This window comes from Cucurbita moschata, unplaced genomic scaffold (genome assembly GCF_002738365.1).
Source record: "Cucurbita moschata cultivar Rifu unplaced genomic scaffold, Cmos_1.0 Cmo_Scf00020, whole genome shotgun sequence".
NCBI lineage: Eukaryota > Viridiplantae > Streptophyta > Magnoliopsida > Cucurbitales > Cucurbitaceae > Cucurbita > Cucurbita moschata.
In genome coordinates, this window is record NW_019268536.1 from 1,872,326 (window position 1) to 1,889,827 (window position 17,502).

The window sequence follows — 17,502 nt, forward strand, 5'->3', positions numbered from 1 at the left end:
ATAAGCTTATTACTTTAATTTTATTATTTTTTATACGTTATGCTATTTTTTCATTACTAAATAAGGTTTACACATCGGTTTAAAGGAGGGTATAAAGGTAAAATTTATAATTTAATCGATCCTTATATTATTTTGAACAAAATAGACTTTTGGTCTTTAAGATATGGGATTCATATTTATTTAGTGTTTGAAGTTTCAAAAATGACATTTTAGTCTAAATTTTTGCAAAATAGTATCTTAAATAGTCCTAAACTATTACTGATATAAGAAATAACTTAAAAGAATTTATCGTATATGGATAAAGTTCCTATTTTATCCCGATAACTTTATTGATATGATTCACTTTGTAACAGTATTCTATATAATGAGTTTGTATATTACTGAACTACGAAATATTTAACCTCGTTATAAATTCATTAATTGAGAAGATTAATATTTCATATGTGAAGTAATCTTAAACCTAATGAGTTCTGGACTCTTGTTCGCGAGTGTTTGTTTTTTTAACTTCTGTAGTTGATTCAATAAACTTAAGTTTGAGATTTGAACCGAATTACCTGAAAAGGTTATGTAGTTTCATAAACATGGCAGGCACCACCACCAACAATCTCCTAAATCATGAAGAGCTCTGAGATGCAATTTAGTGGGTTTGGGTTCCAGAAGTATTGGAGTTCATATATTCATGGGCGATCTCTAACTTCAGATCCACAACTTGCTTGAACTGTAAAATGAGTTATCAACTTTACCATTTATTTACAAGAAACGACGCCTAAAAGAACAAGGAAATCAGAAAAAATGCAAACCTCAAGCATTGCGCCAGCTTTTATTGTGGCCTGCAACATACACCATTTCTTAAAATATACACCTGCGTCCCATAAAAAAAACAACCCTCTTTTGTTACAATTACGAGATCCGAAAAAAGAAACATTAACACTTCGGGTTGAGAGGATTCAAACATCTGACTTCTAAGCTAAGAGTATATGCTTCGATAAGTTGAGATATGCTCAAATAGGTTATTTTGTCCTAATAGTATTCTCTCAAATTACGTGCCTACTTTGTCCTAATAGCTACTAAGCTCAGATGGGTTACTTTTTAATCATAATCATCACAATCGTTTATAATTATTGAAAAGTTTCCGTTCTTGTAAAAGAAAAAGAATGCAAAACTTACCCGCTTTAAAATCAATAGAAGAAGAATCCTCGGCATTGGTCTCCAACAGCCACCTACTATGGAGCTGATGCAGTAGAAGATACACAATTAAACCTATGTTCTGAAAGTATGACCCAAATGAGAAGATGATAATATGGTTGAAGAATTGATCACCTCAAAGTATGACCCAAATGGCACATCATGCGCTTTTTGTATTATCTCAAATACCTACAACACATGATGTAAAACATATCAACTACCCAAAACACAAATGGTATATAATTGACAAAAGAATAAAAGAGAACAAGGTTTTAGAAAACGTGAGCAGAGAGATTTTTGAAAGTGAGTTTGAAAGTAAGAATGAGAGAAGATTTAAAAGTAACATTATTTAACTAGAAGCAAAACACAGCACAACGACTTAAATAACATATAACTTTTCGGGTACGGAGAATTTGGCAACTCGTCACATCCCCCTATAGTATATTTTGAGACGATTTAGGTCTGACAAACCTAAACATGATTTCACCGAGTAGTTGTACAAACAAAGAATACAATAGTAAGGCAATACAACATGGAATTAAATAAAGGGTTTTGCGTGGCATGAGCATGTGGCCACAGACAACATGCTTTGGACGAGACCGTGACACTTAGCACCTAGGTGCATGCCTCACGAACCCTTTAAAATGCTGGTAAGAATTTGATCAAAGTTGAATGCAGTGCTTAAACACCATATATACTATACTTTAGGCTAAATAATAATTATTAAGAAAGAAAATAAGTAGGCTAGCCATACCAACTTCTTCTTATCTTCAGATAAAACTGCATGGTGATACTCTGTCATTGCTGTGTCGGGTGGGCACATGGGATTAGAACAAGGAGATCTATATGTAACCTCTCTGACTTGACCTTCATATTCATCTGCAGCATGCCACTCTCCCATCTGAATACAGAAAAATTAAATATAAGGCATTATAAATGCAATCAATGAAGCCCAAAATATTGTCTTCTTTGGGCTTTCTCTCAAGGTTTTAAAACGCGTATGTTAGGGAGAGGTTTCCACATCCTTATAAAGAATGTTTTGTTCTCCTCTCCAACTGATGTGAGATCTCACAATCCACCCCCTTGGGGGCCAGCCTCATCGTTAGCACATTGCCCCATGATTGGCTCTGATACTATTTGTAACAGCCCAAACCCACCGCCAGTAGATATTGTTCTTTTTGAGATTTCCTTTCTAGGCTTCTCCTCAAGGTTTTAAAACGCGTTTGTTAGGGAGAGTTTTCCACACCCTTACAGGAATATTTCGTTCTCCTCTCCAACTAATGTGGATCTCACAATCCACCCCTTTGGGGGCCAACGTTCTCGCTGGCACATTGCCCGGTGACGGGCTCTAATACTATTTGTAACAGCCCAAACCCACCGCTAGCAGATATTGTTCTCTTTAAACTTTCCCTTCCAGGCTTCCCCTCAAAGTTTTAAAACGCATCTGCTAGGGAGAGGTTTTCACACGGAATGTTTCATTCTCCTCTCCAACCGAGGTGGAATCTCACGATCTATCACTTCTTTTTATAGAAACCGATGACCTACACTTAGTGGCACAATCCAAAACATAACTGTTCCGGCTTAGGAAGCTACAAGTTCCCAAAGTAAAGACCGAGTTTCTAACTTACAACTAGATTTGTCTCTTTTCGTCTCGAAGCTAAAGTATTTGTATAAGTTGATCCATCACTCAACAGCGTAGTAAAGAACTGCTCAGGAGTGCAGGGGAAAACACCCTGAAGAAAAAAAAGGAAACAAAGATTGAGTTCATTGTAGGATAATGGTTCACAAGGTCTTGATGCTAAAAAAATGATGCGTACGCTGTGTATGCTTGTAAGAACTTCCTCTTTAATAAAAGCCTGAGTACTTTTATTTTTGCACAAATTATCAGCGCTGATCTTTTCTGCTGACTCTGGTTTCTCCTGAAATGAGATTAAAACCAACAAGCCTCAAGAACTAATCATCCAGGCTTACAAGAATTGTGAATGTTTGTTTAAACACAAACTTAAGAAACATGCCTTCTTCTCAGCTTCCGGCATTTTATGGAAGTTCTTCAGTGCATGCTGTAAAGCTCCAACTGCATGGTTCCTATTCCAAAATGATGTAAACTTATATCCAACTCTACCTGGAAATGGAATGAGACAGTGAGGAAAGATATTGAGGCATCTAGGTGCATCAAAATCAAGATTTACACCGTCAAACCACCACCAGGAAGCTTACAAACTAAGAACAGTTTCATCAAGGAAAGTTGAAAATTTACAAGCTTGAGATATGTGTTAGGATCGCACAACAACGCACACACTCGATCTAGATGAACACAAAGAACGAGAGAAAATGCAAGGAGAAATATTGGCTTATAATGATCAAAAAAGAGAGAATACAGAAAATGCAATGAGAAAGTAGATCTTGAAAGCATTGCCTAAGTGGTATATATGGTTTTAGTTTATTATATATATATATCAGATATAACCACCTACTATATATATTTACCATATATATCCAGATTTTTACTATAAATAGTCACCCGGCTCCATATCCCACAATATGTGGTTTCATTTCATATTTTGTACTGACCATCAGGACTTCCCATCAGAGGCACACCATGCCCATCAGCACCCATGCGAAGAACAATTGTTACAGCAGGATTGATGAATGCATGTTGAGTCCCTCTTATCTTTAATCAAAACAGATTCCATCAGATAAGCACAAGAAATCTCATAAGAAAATAGCGAGATTAGTATGGAGAAAGAAAGAGGGAGACAGAAAATACTTCATCAATATCTCCTAGTGGTATAACCACCTGTCAAGAACAAAGAAAATGAACATTAAACTGCTTGGTTTAAGACAAGAAATTGCCAACAAACACCAAAATTAAGCCATTCTTAACCTTGATTTGCTTTGATAAGATGTTAGAGTGGAAGCAAATGTGCCGAGAAGAGACGTAGATACGACCATGGTACAAGAATGATCTCTCAAGAGCACAGGAAAAACTACGATCAACAACCTGAAGGAAAATGATGTCCCTTAGGTATCAATAATTTTGAAAACAATGGTAGGTTTAAGAAAGAAACTAGCCTCATCAGGTAGAAGCTCAAAGATTGTCTGAAGAGGCCCCGGGTTTTGATGAGCTACTGTTAGCTCTGGTTTGTCTAAACCTCCAGCATAACCATTAACTGTGCTGAAAAACAGTCACTAAAATCTATAATTTTGATATGAAGAAAGATCCAAAAGATAAGTTGAAAATACAAAAGGTACCTTCCGGCATTGACTGGCAATTTTATAGTTTTGATGTAGAGACAAACCTAAGAAGTTCATATACAAATTTAATCAGTCTTCTTAATAAGGGAAAGGGGCATGAATGCATACTAGGAAGAAGTAAATAATATAACAAAAACAAGCAAGAAGTTATGAATGAGCACCTGCCCAGAAGGAGTATCCAATGTGTACCACACAGCACCCGTGTGGCCTTCACATTCAACTGTAACAGTAACTGAACCAAGAACATCACTTTTCCAAACTAGATCCCGATTATAAATTGTAACATTAACCTGTTAGATAAAGGGAAAAAGTATATGAATGGTATGGAAATTAGGTGGTCACTATAGTTTGAACTATTCTCACTGAGTTCTTTTATTTTTTTTACAACTTAATGATCATTAATGTGAAATCTCACATCGATGGGAGAGGGGAAGGATAAGGTTGTGGAAACTTCTCCCCAGTGAATGCGTCTTAAAGCCTTGAGGGGAAGCCTAGGAGGGAAAATCTAAAGAGAACAATATCTGCTATCGGTGAGTTTAAACCATTACAAATGGTATTAGAGTTAGACACTAAGTAGTGTGCCAGCGAAGACGCTGGCCCCCAAGGGGGTGGATCGTGAGATCCCACATCAGTGGGAGAGGGGAACGAAAAATTTCTTATAAGGGTGCCTCTTCCTAGTGGACGAGTTTTAAAACCTTGAGGGAAAGTCCAAATAAGACAATATCTGCTAGCGGTGGGTTTGGGCCATTACAAATGGTATCATTGCTAGACACTGAGTAGTTTGCTAGTGCAGATGTTGGCCCCTAAGGGGGTAGATTGTGAGATCCCTTATCGGTTGGAGAGGGGATGAGGGAAAACCCGAAAGGGAAAGCCAAAGAGGACAATCCTTGGATTGAGTGATCACAATTAGGCCCACCCAAAGTGGTTAATGTAGATTGATTTTCTCTCAAACTTCTCTCACTTTCTCTCAAACTACTCAAAAGATTGTAGCAATAAGAAAGTATCTGTATATCAGTCAGATGGTAGCAATAATGATAGCATCTCTATATCAGCATAAATACCTGGACAGGAAGCTGATCAACGAAAAAATCGAACTCCTCTCCCCACCTGGGATTCCTTGAACCAGGAATCATCGAACTGCTCACATAATAAAAATGCAACAATCACATTCAATTCAAGATGATAAATCTCATTTAAAATCCAACAATCATATTCAACAATTCCAGAACAGAAGCAACATGAAAATTATAACCTGAAGCGCTTTTCTGCACCACAGGTAATGATAGCATATGGATCAGAAGTGCCATTTAAGTTCGCAGCAACAAGATTCTTGGCAGCCAACAATTCCAACTGAAAAACCAAATGCATCATCTAAGTAAAAGATTCGATTTCAACATGCAGTCTTCATCCATAGAATAAGAACAATCAACATACCTTAATTAGATAAGCAGAATGAGTTTGAAGGTCTCTTAAACCAGAGGCAACCTTGTTCTTAACGCGAGTAGAGCAGAAAATCCAGAGAGCGAAAATGAGAAACAGAGAAGTAGCAAGAGTGATATTGATCTCCAGGCAGGACGGGAGGAGGAAATCGAGCGCCACAGCGATCGCCATTTGAGGCCTGAACTCGAAGTGGAGGAATCCCTCTAAACTTTCAATGGAGGGAATTGTAACCGCCATTTCTTTTATTCTTTTTCTTTCTTCTTCTCTTTAGTCTTCGTCTAAATGAATTTCATGACGAAATTGCCCTTCCATCCAAACTCTAGTACTTCGAATATTGTTGGTAATTTTGGTAAAAAGTGAAGGGTATTTTCGGTAGAGATGATTGAATTTTAATTAATACCTGGAGAATATTTTTGGTAGTTAGTTACCTTTCATCTGGACAAGTACCCACTCATACTTTTATTTTATTTGGTAATAAATTTTAATAATTATCCTTAAATAAATAATTTTAATAAAATTATATAAACTAGTGCCAAATATTTAGTCAACTTAGAGTAAATTATATTAAATGGGACATAATTACAAATCTCATAATAATTTATTAATAAAATAAATTTAATATCGATATTAAACTTTTCATTATTAATAAATATATATTGGTGTGAAAAAATTCGAGTTAAAGTGAGCTACCAATTCAACCGACCCCAACTTTTGAATTGGTCCAAAAAATTCCCTCAACCCATCTCAACTTGTGTACACCCCTACTCAAGAAGGTGTTGGATCACATCATCTCACCATGCCCATCGGCTTTTGTCTTTAGTCGGTCAATCATCGATAACATCCTCATATGACCGGGTTACGAGTGCCTTCACATCAAATTTTTGTTCGTAATTAATAGAAAAACTAATGGGAACTAAAAAGTGTTAACAAATACAAATCTTTACTCCGTTCGTAATTAAGCCCGAAGTCCTTGTTAACGAGTTACTGAATGTGGCTAGCAATTACAAGGGATAGAGTAAGACTTTCATAACTCTCTATCAAAAAAGAAAAACGTATCATTTCTAGACAATTTATCTATAACTTTCTATCTAAGGACCTGAACGCACTATCATGAAACGACTTAAACCTATAAAGAGGACAATGTCTGCTAGTAGCAAGTTGGGCTGTTACAAATGGTATCAGAGCTAGACACCAGACGGTGTGCCAACTAGAATGCTGGCCTCCAAGGGGGTGGATTGGAGAATTAAACATTCCTTATAAGGGTGTGAAAATCTCTCCCTAACAAATCATTTTAAAAACTTTGAGGAGAAGTCGAAAAAGCTCAAAGAGAACAATATATGCTAACGGTGGACTAAGGCTGTTATAAAATTCATGACGAATGAGGCTCGAGATATTAGAGCGTATCTCATATCCATCTATTGCTCTTTCCATTTTTTCTTTATAATTTTTCTAATTCTATACATGATTTTAAATAGAGAATTTCACCATCATTTAGGTGCGGTGGTTTCAGTAAATATTCTTATTAACAAAAGAAAGCCACTCGACAATGCAGCATCCAATAAGTTAGAGCTACCCGCTACCACCGTAAACAGTCGTTGCTTGTTTCCATCATCATCTACCTCTTCACATTAGTTTCCAAGCTGCAGATACAAAAGTAAATGGGAAAATTAAGTTCAAAAGTTCTAAATTTGTTGCAAACAAGAAACGGAACAAAGACGGGAAGCTCGCTGATTAAACAGCTTTGTGCCGATCGAAAAAAGTAATCGAGGGGTTAGCAGATCTTCCTAGTCCTATGACTCTGCAGATGCTGAAATAGAACGCTTGTTGTAACAGTCTAAGTTCACTGTTAGCAATATATTATTCTCTTTGGGCATTCCGGGATGAACTTCCCCTCAAGATTTTAAAACGCGTATGTTAGGAAGAGGTTTCTACACCCAAACGCATTTTAAACTAAGCATTCCTCTCCCTAACAGATCCCAAAAGTCTGATTTAAGAAGGAACCATCTTCATGTTTCATGTTTCATCCATTAGTATGATATCCACTCTAGTGTAACAGTTCAAGTCCACTGCTAGTAGATATTGTCTGCTTTGGCTCATTACGTATTGTCGTCATCCTCACGGTTTTAAAACGAGAGGTTTCCACACCCTTATAACGAATGCTTCGTTCCCCTCTCCAACAGACGTGAGATCTCACAATCCACCCCTCTTCGAGGTCCAGCATCCTCGCTAGCACTTCTTCCTTCATTCACCTCTCCCATCGATGTAGGATCTCACAATCCACTCCCCTTCGAGACTCAGCGTCCTCACTGGCACTCGTTTTTATCTCAATCGATGTGAGATCTCACAATCCACCTCCTTTCAAGGCCCAGCGTCTTCACTGGCACTCGTTTTTATCTCAATCGATGTGGGATCTCACAATCCACCTCCCTTCAAGGCCCAGCGTCCTCGCTGACACTCCTTCCTTCATTCCCCTCTCCAATCGATGTGGGATCTCACAATATACCCCTTTTGGAGCTCAGCGTCCTAATTGACGCTCCTTCCCCTCTCCAATCAATGTGGGATCTCACAATCCACTCCCTTTCAAGGCCCAACATCCTCACTAGCACTCGTTTTTATCTCAATCGATATGGGATCTCACAATCCACCTCCCTTCAGAGCCCAGCATCCTCACTGACACATCGCTCAGTGTCCACCCCTTTCGGAGCTCAGCATCCTCGCTGGCACACCACCCAGTGTCTGGCTCTAATACCATTTGTAACAACCCAAACCCACCGCTAGCAGATACTATCTTCTCTAGGCTATCCCTCTCTAGGCTTTCCTAAAAGTTTTTAAAACGAGTCTGCTAGAGAGAAAGGTTGCCACACCCTTGTAAAGAATGTTTCGTTTCCCTCTCCAACCGTCTCCAACCGACGTGGAATCTCATATGCACTCTTTTAATTGGACTTAAAACTAGTCCAATAAACTAACCTTCATTTGAAGTTGCAAAGCATACATAGCTCTAGCATAGTGATGGGTTGCCAATGACCTTTTCCAATGCTTAACCAATGGCTTGACAGATTAAACACACCAATTGAACAGAACTTTACTTCTAATACTCCAAAATTTATGATAAGGAATCAACGAAACGCATTCAAAAACAACAAAATCGCATCAATTAGACATCCAGATTCACAAGAAACTCATCAAAACAAACCACCGTACCTGGAATATCCTGTCTAGGCGGAGCCGTAGCGTAGCAGAAAATCGAGCGTCCGATCATGGAGAGGCACGAAACCACAGCAGCAACATAGAAAAACATAACCAATCCAATAACCCAAGGCATCATCATAAAGCCGATGAAGAACGTAACCGATCCACAGAGCATTAGAGCCAAAGAAATCCCTAGAAGTAGCGACGCAAACCCCGCCGGGGTTATCTGCATCGGAATCGGCCGCCGCGACGACACGGCTGAAACCATCGACGACTGATCGGAAGACGGAATCGCCGCCGAGGGCGATCGGAGGATATTCATAACAAGAGAAGAAAGCTCGTAGAAAACACTCGATTGCTCATCTTGCTGCTGCCGTCGCATCGTAATTCTTCGATCAAAAGAAAATCCAACAACGATTTATTGAAAGAATCAACCAAAAAGGATAAAATCAAAGAAACCCTTATGGAACAGGGGGGGTGGGGGCCGTGATTGGATTGGCGAGACTAAAACCCGTCAACAACAAGAACAGCATGTGGATAGGTCTGATCAGCAACACTTTTATTTGATTCTTGCGAAAATCATTCAACCCACAACTAAATACAATCACACACACACAAACAAACACACTGAACGGTGAAAACCCAAATCGAAGATCGAACTAAAACCCCATTTTCATGGTTCCCACAGAGTTCTTATTCATTTTACCTCGATTTTCTATTTGGACCGAGAGAAAGCAGAAGCAGAAAAGGGGAAAATGAAATGAAAGGGAAGATTCGGTGGATTACACGTAATGGAGACGAAAGGGGAGTTGGGAGCTTATCTTGAAGGGATAACGACTGCCTTGCGCTCGCGTACTGACTTCTTCGCAGCTGGCGTGTTGCGGTCAGTTTTGGGAGTTCGGCGGGGTTAAAAAAATACCGTTGGTAGTATGGAAATTTGGTACCCTTCCTATTTAAATTTTTTCAAAAATCTCAATTTTAAAAAGCTTTATAGATACCTTCCATTTAATATATATATATATATATATATATATATATATTTATTTAAAAAAATACCGTAACATTTAAAAATAATATTAACATTCTTAACTTTTGTACAAAAAGATTCAAATAAAATATCACTGTCAATATATAGATGAAAACAGACCGTCTATATTTTATAGATAATTTCTAAATATTTTTTTAAGTTTGAGGATAAAAATAATAAAATCATCACGAGGCGTTTTTGTAATTTAAAAAATGTTAAAAAAATTTTTTTGAATTTTTTTAAAAATGTTGAAAGATAATAATAAAACTTAAAAAAAATCTTAAAATTACATTCTTAAGATACAAAAAGAGGAGAAAAACAAAATAATTGATACAGAAAGATAATATATAATTATGGATAAAATTTGAAATAATTAAAAATAAAAATAAATTAAGATCGATTAAAATATGTAGTTTGTTGACAACCATAGAAGTTTATTACGTAAAGCATTTTTTAATAATATATTATTTGTTCGAATTTTCTAAAAGTCAAAGAAATAAGACGTGTAATTCAAAAAATAAAAATAAAAATAAAATAAAATAAATTGGAGTTGACGCTAACAAAATAAATTTACAAAATAAAAAAATAAAATAACACACGCTAACCATTGATGCCACCCGAGTTTCAAGTGTTTCAATGGTAAATTTGTGATTTGGAGAACACAAAGAAAAACCGTGCATAGGTTAATTAATCTGATTGACCCAACGATTAGCTGAGCTCACACACCATGTCCACTTTCACCTTAAACTTTTTTTTGCTTGATATTTTCTTAACCTTCATCATTTGACATGTAATAATTTTTATTTAATTTTATAATGATTAACAAACGTACGATCAGATATTAAAATTTTGAGCCATATATATGGACATGGATGAATTCAAGCTACCCACATGGTTATACAGTCGAACGATATATTCTCAAACTTCAATTTATAACACGTTAAGGTGGAGCCCAATTATCGTGAGTTAGCCCATCGAGACTCAAAAATTTAAAAACTAATATTTAAATATTTAGTATTTTTGTTCAGTATAATTAATTAAAATAATGATATGTAATTAATATTCGAATAATTAACATTTAATAAATAACATATTTATGAAAAAACAACATATACAATAACATTATAAATATTAAAATAAATTAAATTAAATTTGGGCCGAAAATTTCGTATCTAAATCTGGTTTAAAACCCAATTAGATATTTATGGCCCAAATGATCGTGGGCTTGCCATCGAATCCTAGTCCAAGCTGGATCTTAATTTTTCCACTATTATTAAATTATATACACGTACCTAATGGCTGATTATTGCACGAGAGAGTTAAGCAACGCTCGTACAATCGTTCAGTTTTCTTGAAACACTTCTATGAGACTGTTGACCTCGCTCGTGCTCTCTCCTCTTGGAGCACTTTTACAAGTGTTGTTGCGCTCTCTCGTGCTCGCTCCTCTTGAAGCACTTTTCACGGTTGTTGCTTGCCTCTTTTGTATTATTATTTTACTCGTACACTAAAAAAAATAGTAAATATATTTATAAAAGAAAATAATTTTTTTTTATTACATTTATATAATATTATTTAAAGAAAAAAAAGAAAAAGAATTCTTCTCTAACCTCGCTAAAAAATATCGGAAAAACGATACAGTCGATTCATACAGTCCCCAGGTATACCCCCCGTTCCCCCATCAGGTGCCTTCGAAGAACAGCATTCTGGCGGAGCCGATTCCCCATGCACTACTATTTCTCTCGGTTCCATTGAATTCGTCTTCAAGTTCGATTAAAGAAACGGCACTGTCAAGGAATCGACAATCGAGTTTCCGGTGGGGCGACTTGAGCGATTTCTGTTCAACAAGCCAGCTGCAATTTTTGTTGCCTTTGATCTGCGGTGGAAGGAAGAGAGATCTCCGATTGTCTTAAACTGCTCCAGAAGCATTTGATTCGAATTGTTCTCTCGAACGGTTCCGTTTGGGGAGATGTGCGGTGACTGAATCTGTTTATGGCTACTGGAATTGAAATTCAACCGTCGAGCGTCCACCGTGAGGGTATTGGCCTTTTAACTCCATTTTGGTTTTCATCAATATTAATGCTATGTGAATATTTTTTGTGTTTTCGTTTTGCATTATGATTTTTTAGGGTGTGTATATTTGGTTGGTAATTTGGGCTTCTTTTTATCGGTATTAGAATGCAATAACTTGGTTATTTAAGGGTATTCCGGATTGAATTGTGTTTTGGTGGTTAGGTTATGTTTTGTTGCCTTCTTGTTGAGTACTTACGATTTTAAGGAAAATGAAAATGTAATATTATGTGTTAAAGGATTATAACGCAATTTTAACAACATTATCGAGTACTTCTCTTAGATTCGAACCCATAGCTGATGATAAAACTAGAATAGATATTTTCTGTTTCCTACTCACACGAGCCCATATCCTTGCTTTTCGATGAATCTCTAGTTCTAATCTTCCTCCCCAATCAGATATATGGTGCCGGTATAGACCGAAATGCTGTCATGGTCCAATTCTAACTGGTAATAGATACCGGGGCTTTGCAATATTTGACTGGTCACAATTCTGTATAGTTCATTTACTTTAGAAGTTCCCACGGAATTCATTTTAACCCATCACACCTGCAATGATTTTGCTATTTCCTTTTAGGTTTTAAGTTACGTAATTCGATGTGTATAGTTAGCAGTTTATATATCGAATCAAAGATTGAAGGTAATGTTTCTTCTGTGGCAGTTTGCTTCTACATTGATGCCCAATTGGCAGTGTGAAGGAGCATTGTTCCTTTTGAAGTATGAGGAAACGCTTAGCCAGAGAATCAAATAGGTGGTTGCTGAAGGTTTTATAGTAAACAAAAAGCCCTGCTGTTTTAATAAGAAAGCAAAGCAGGCAAGTTTGTAGGGGAAAGAAATAATGGAGTGTAATAAAGATGAGGCTGCAAGGGCTAAGGAGAAAGCTGAGGAGAAATTTACAGCAAGAGACTTAATGGGGGCTAAAAAATTTGCTTTGAAGGCACAAAATTTATTTCCAGGACTCGACGGTATCTCTCAAATGTTAGCCACGCTCGATGTCTATGTTTCTGCGGAAAAAAAGATAAATGGAGAAGTCGATTGGTATGCGATACTTGGTCTGGATCCACGAGCTGATGAGGAAACAGTCAGGAAACACTACAGGAAGCTAGCTCTTATTCTTCACCCTGACAAAAACAAGTCTGTAGGAGCTGATGGGGCTTTTAAGCTTATTTCTCAGGCCTGGAGTTTGTTGTCTGATAAAGCCAGAAGAGTAGTATATGACCAGAAGAGGAATGGTAGAGTCAACAAAACTGTTTCAACTTCACGGGGGAGTTCGTCTTCACAAGCCGGGAGAAATGGTTTTTACAATTTCACAAAAAGTGCTACTACTTCAAATATGAAGAGACAGAAAAGTGCATCCCGACCGGATTATGCTTCAGCTCCATCTCAGAAACCAAGACTAACCTTTTGGACGGTGTGCCATCGGTGCAAGATGCAGTATGAGTATCTCCGAGTCTATCTACATCATAATCTTGTTTGCCCCAACTGTCATGAGCCATTCTTTGCTATTGAAACACCCCCACCCCCTTCAAACGGTGTGAAATCTAATGGATGGGATTTTACACAGCAAAGTTATCAAACTGGCAGTAAAAAAGTTTCATCATCATACATGGGAGCTAGTGAATCAAATCATTCCACACATAGCCAAAACAACTTTCAATGGGGTCCTTTCTCACGAACGGGTGGTGCTTCATCGGCTGCTCAAGCTGCAACTGTAGTTCAGCAGGCATATGAGAAAGTGAAAAGGGAACGTGAGGAGGCACAAGCTGCGAAAAGAGAGGAACGAAGAAAGCACCCGACATCTAAGAAGACCCCTGGTGCTTCATCTACAGGGCACTCTGGTGCTGTAAAGAGAAGAAGAGGTATAGATGACATTTCTTCTAGCTCCCATGCAAGAGATATGACCAATCAGTCAAAAACTGGCCTAGAAAGGACTAGGTTGGGCAATCTGAAAGGTTGTACTCAGGGTAATATAAATACCACGCTCCAGAGCTCTCAGGATGTCTCTTTTAGTGAATTTAAGAACTTATTAATCAAGAAGGCCAAGGTGGAAATAAGGAAGATGTTACGCGAATTGAATTCACAGAGTTCAACGACTGGTTCAGTCAAAGAGGGAAATGGGAAGGAGAAGGTAACTGGGAAGACAGAAACAGCTCCAGTGAGTGGTAAACAGGATGATAAAGACATGCCCATTGAACTTCTGAATTCAAAGAAGGAACCACAGTCAGTGATTGATTTTCCTAGCAATTCATGTCCCCGTGGTGCAGAAACACTGTCAATAAATGTCCCTGATCCGGAATTTCATAATTTTGATAGAGATTGTACAGAAAGCTCATTCGGAAATAATCAGGTCTGGGCGGCTTATGACGATGACGATGGCATGCCTCGACGTTATGCCTGGATTCATAGTGTAGTATCTTTGAACCCGTTTAAATTGAAGATTCGTTGGCTAAACTCAATAATTGGTGATGACTTGGGTTCACTGAGCTGGGTAAGCTCCGGGTTTCCAAAAACGTGTGGGGATTTTAGAACTGGGAGGCGTGAGATTTATAGTTCCCTTGATTCTTTTTCACACAAGGTCAGATGGTCAAAAGGCACATACGGAGACATTTGCATACATCCCAGAAAGGGAGATGTTTGGACTCTTTACAGGAATTGGTCCCCTGATTGGAATGAACTGACATCAGATGAGGTAATACACAAGTATGACATAGTAGAAGTTCTTGAGGATTATAACAAAGAACTAGGTGTTATTGTTACTCCCCTCGTCAAGGTGGCTGGTTTCAGGGCTGTATTTCATCGTCATTTGGACCCAAGCCAAGTAAGAAGGATCCCTAAAGATGAGATATTCCGGTTTTCTCATCTTGTACCTTCACATTTGCTTACTGGTCAAGAAGGACCGAACGCTCCCAGAGGTTGCAGGGAACTGGATCCTGCAGCCACTCCAGTTGATCTTCTTCACGTCATAGAAACTCCCAAGGAAGAAATCATAGAGATTGAGAACTTTAAACCACAAAATTCCGCGACCGAGATCGTAGATGTTAGTGATGGAAAGACGGAGAAGAAACCGAGGGAAGCAAGAAAAGAGGATATGGTGAAACCCGTAGCAATAGAAGTGGCGGAAGATGTCCTAGAACTTAAACTGGTCAGGAAAACGGTGCAAACTAATGAAATGCAAGTTTCTTGAACATGGATTATTTGTTCCTCGTCGTTGTGAATGGTAAACTTTGTAGAAGAAGCTGATTAGAAATAGGTGACATCTTTAGAGCATTTTGACTTTCTTTCTCCCTCTGTAAGGATTTGTTCGATCGATCCGTACTCGAAAATCATAGCCTTTTGATGTTACTATGCCTTTGAACTTGAAGATCTTTAAGAAGGTTAATTTATACCCTTTTGTGTCACTGTAGCCGCTTGTGGAAGCTCTTGCAAGCTTTGTATATATTCCCTCCCGTAGCTGTTTTCCAGAGCCGCCAGCTTGTGAGGTACGAGTAAGCGTAAGTAATTACTTTCCAACTCTCTTTTTCTTCTGCTGAATACATGCATAGTTCTCTCTCAATTCTTTATCACCTCTCACCAGATTGCTTTATTTATTTGTCTTTGGAATCATTTTGTTGAGCTGATTATGATCTAGATTATATCACTGACTGCAAGCTATCTTACTCCCAACTTTAGAGTGCCTTTTCGCTGCTTGCTCTCGACTTCGGTTCCTGTCTTTTAATGTATTCAACCGCGTCGTTTTCATTTCGTTACATAGGAGAGAAGAAGCCCTAAGGAGAATCAGGTTTTTTTTTGGCTTTTTGGCTTTGGCTTTCTTGAGTGTAATAGTCCAAACCCACGCTAGCCGATATTGTCATTTTTGTGCTTTCTCTTCCGGACTTCTTCCAGGCTTAAAGAGGGCATCGAGGGATTCTCTCTTTCTTTTGTTTTCGCTTTGAAAGTATCGACCGAGACTCCCTCGAAAGTTTTAATATGCATTTCCTAGAGAGAGGTTTCTACGCCCTTATAAAGAATGATCGTTCCCTTCTTCAATTGACGTGGGATCCACCCCGTTCTAACTCACAAGTTTGATATGCATATGTGATTCGGGGTTCCTTCACTTAGATTTGATTTGAATATTGTATCTTATTTGCTTTTGACACAGGTGGCGATGGATCATGTTGGATATATGTACTGGGTTTACTCAATTCATGAATTCAAAGTTCATTAGAATTATTTGAATCCATGAGAAACTACCATTTTTTCAACCCTGGAATGTATGCATAGATAGGCTTATTTCATATTGGTCATGTTCGTAAAATTCAATTTATCAAACTTTAGGGTCGGAACTATTATTAAAATTTTGTTCTAAAATCGTCAATGCCTAATTTTTACACTAACATAATACTGTTGTAAATTTATAGATTAACATAATATCGAGAGAAATGTTGGAATCGGTAGCAGTTTTTATCAATGAGTATATATTTATATATATTTTTAATTTTATTTTCTCGATTTATTTAGAAAGAATTATGTCATACGGATTTTTGGAGAATAATTTATCAAGTAATTTTGAATTGGTTTTAAGCGGAATCAAGTGAATAAAATAATAACTCTTGCAACAGGTAATATAAAAGTTATCTAACTCGAACCGATCGCCAAGATTTCGTGATCCGCTGTCGACGACAAAACCACACTTTATTTTTAAGTTGAATAAACTATTACTATTGAAAGTAACTAATTACCATCCAAGTTATTATTTTATTATCAGTAAGTAATATTTAAATAAATATATTGCTAAATTAATCATATAACCCTAATTAAAAATGATAAAAAAATATATCATTATTATAGTAACGCTTAAATAAAAATAAAATAGTTTATAAAAAATTACAATTAATTAATAAAATTCTCTTGAACTAAAAAAAATCTCTTAGGTTAATTAATTAAAAAAAATTATATTTTTAAATATCCAAACGTTAAATATAAATAAAAACGCAGTATTTTTTATTATTAATTTAGGCTTTAATGGCGGGTGACCTACCCACGGTTTGACGTGGATACAAGAACAAATCAACGTGGCATCTTAAAAATCCAATAAGCGTTCGCCACGTATACAAACTACGTGGCGCAACACGGTTAATTATAATATAACGTGCCGTGTACATCCTGGAAAAAAAAAGAGAAAAATCCTGATTTGTTTGTTCATATATACAGAAATCTGAAGAACTCGTCCCCATTTTTCATCTCCAGTTCAATTCCGCCTCCCAGATCTCCCACTCAGTAATGGTACTTTCTTTGTGTTTTTTTTTTTTTTTTTTTTTTTTTTTTTTTTTTTTTTTTTTTTTTTTTTTTTTTTTTTTTTT

At 37.1% G+C, this 17,502-nt stretch overlaps 4 protein-coding genes across 14 annotated transcripts in view; 2 read left to right on the forward strand and 2 right to left on the reverse strand.

The window, feature by feature from the left end:
• Positions 1 to 452: 452 nt before the first annotated feature.
• On the reverse strand, positions 453 to 6,333 carry LOC111457741 (BAG-associated GRAM protein 1-like). The gene is made up of 17 exons (XM_023100124.1): positions 5,875 to 6,333; positions 5,693 to 5,790; positions 5,502 to 5,577; positions 4,602 to 4,730; positions 4,438 to 4,484; positions 4,258 to 4,360; positions 4,070 to 4,186; positions 3,953 to 3,982; positions 3,757 to 3,856; positions 3,201 to 3,307; positions 3,003 to 3,104; positions 2,814 to 2,918; positions 1,940 to 2,086; positions 1,321 to 1,374; positions 1,168 to 1,231; positions 801 to 862; positions 453 to 718 (listed from the first exon to the last, which is right to left on the reverse strand). The coding sequence occupies exons 1-17, from the start codon at positions 6,115 to 6,117 to the stop codon at positions 638 to 640; spliced, it is 1,665 nt and encodes a 554-aa protein (XP_022955892.1). The 5' UTR covers positions 6,118 to 6,333; the 3' UTR covers positions 453 to 637.
• A 919-nt stretch (positions 6,334 to 7,252) lies between these two features.
• LOC111457656 lies at positions 7,253 to 9,997 on the reverse strand. Its single transcript, XM_023099990.1, has 2 exons — positions 9,082 to 9,997; positions 7,253 to 7,520 (listed from the first exon to the last, which is right to left on the reverse strand). Exons 1-2 carry the CDS (start codon positions 9,449 to 9,451, stop codon positions 7,504 to 7,506), a joined length of 387 nt encoding a protein of 128 aa, XP_022955758.1. The 5' UTR covers positions 9,452 to 9,997; the 3' UTR covers positions 7,253 to 7,503.
• A 1,706-nt stretch (positions 9,998 to 11,703) lies between these two features.
• Positions 11,704 to 16,484, forward strand: LOC111457655. 11 transcript variants are annotated; one of them, XR_002712985.1, is made up of 4 exons: positions 11,704 to 12,131; positions 12,825 to 15,413; positions 15,568 to 15,642; positions 15,833 to 16,482. XR_002712985.1 is itself a non-coding variant. In XM_023099989.1 (3 exons), the coding sequence occupies exon 2, from the start codon at positions 13,002 to 13,004 to the stop codon at positions 15,345 to 15,347; it is 2,346 nt and encodes a 781-aa protein (XP_022955757.1). In that variant the 5' UTR covers positions 11,704 to 12,131; positions 12,825 to 13,001; the 3' UTR covers positions 15,348 to 15,380; positions 15,568 to 16,484. The 11 variants fall into 11 exon arrangements, 2 of the variants coding, with proteins under 2 accessions (XP_022955757.1, XP_022955755.1); XR_002712984.1 differs by having other exon boundaries at positions 15,568 to 15,941; positions 16,302 to 16,481; XR_002712989.1 differs by having other exon boundaries at positions 15,568 to 15,654; positions 16,302 to 16,478.
• Positions 16,485 to 17,307: 823 nt separating this feature from the next.
• LOC111458060 (stress-associated endoplasmic reticulum protein 2-like) overlaps positions 17,308 to 17,502 on the forward strand; it is a 1,921-nt gene continuing 1,726 nt past the window's right edge. Inside the window, exon 1 of the mRNA XM_023100558.1 lies at positions 17,308 to 17,425. Within this exon, the coding sequence (XP_022956326.1) occupies positions 17,423 to 17,425 (3 nt within the window). The 5' untranslated portion in view covers positions 17,308 to 17,422. The remainder of the gene's footprint in view (positions 17,426 to 17,502) is intronic.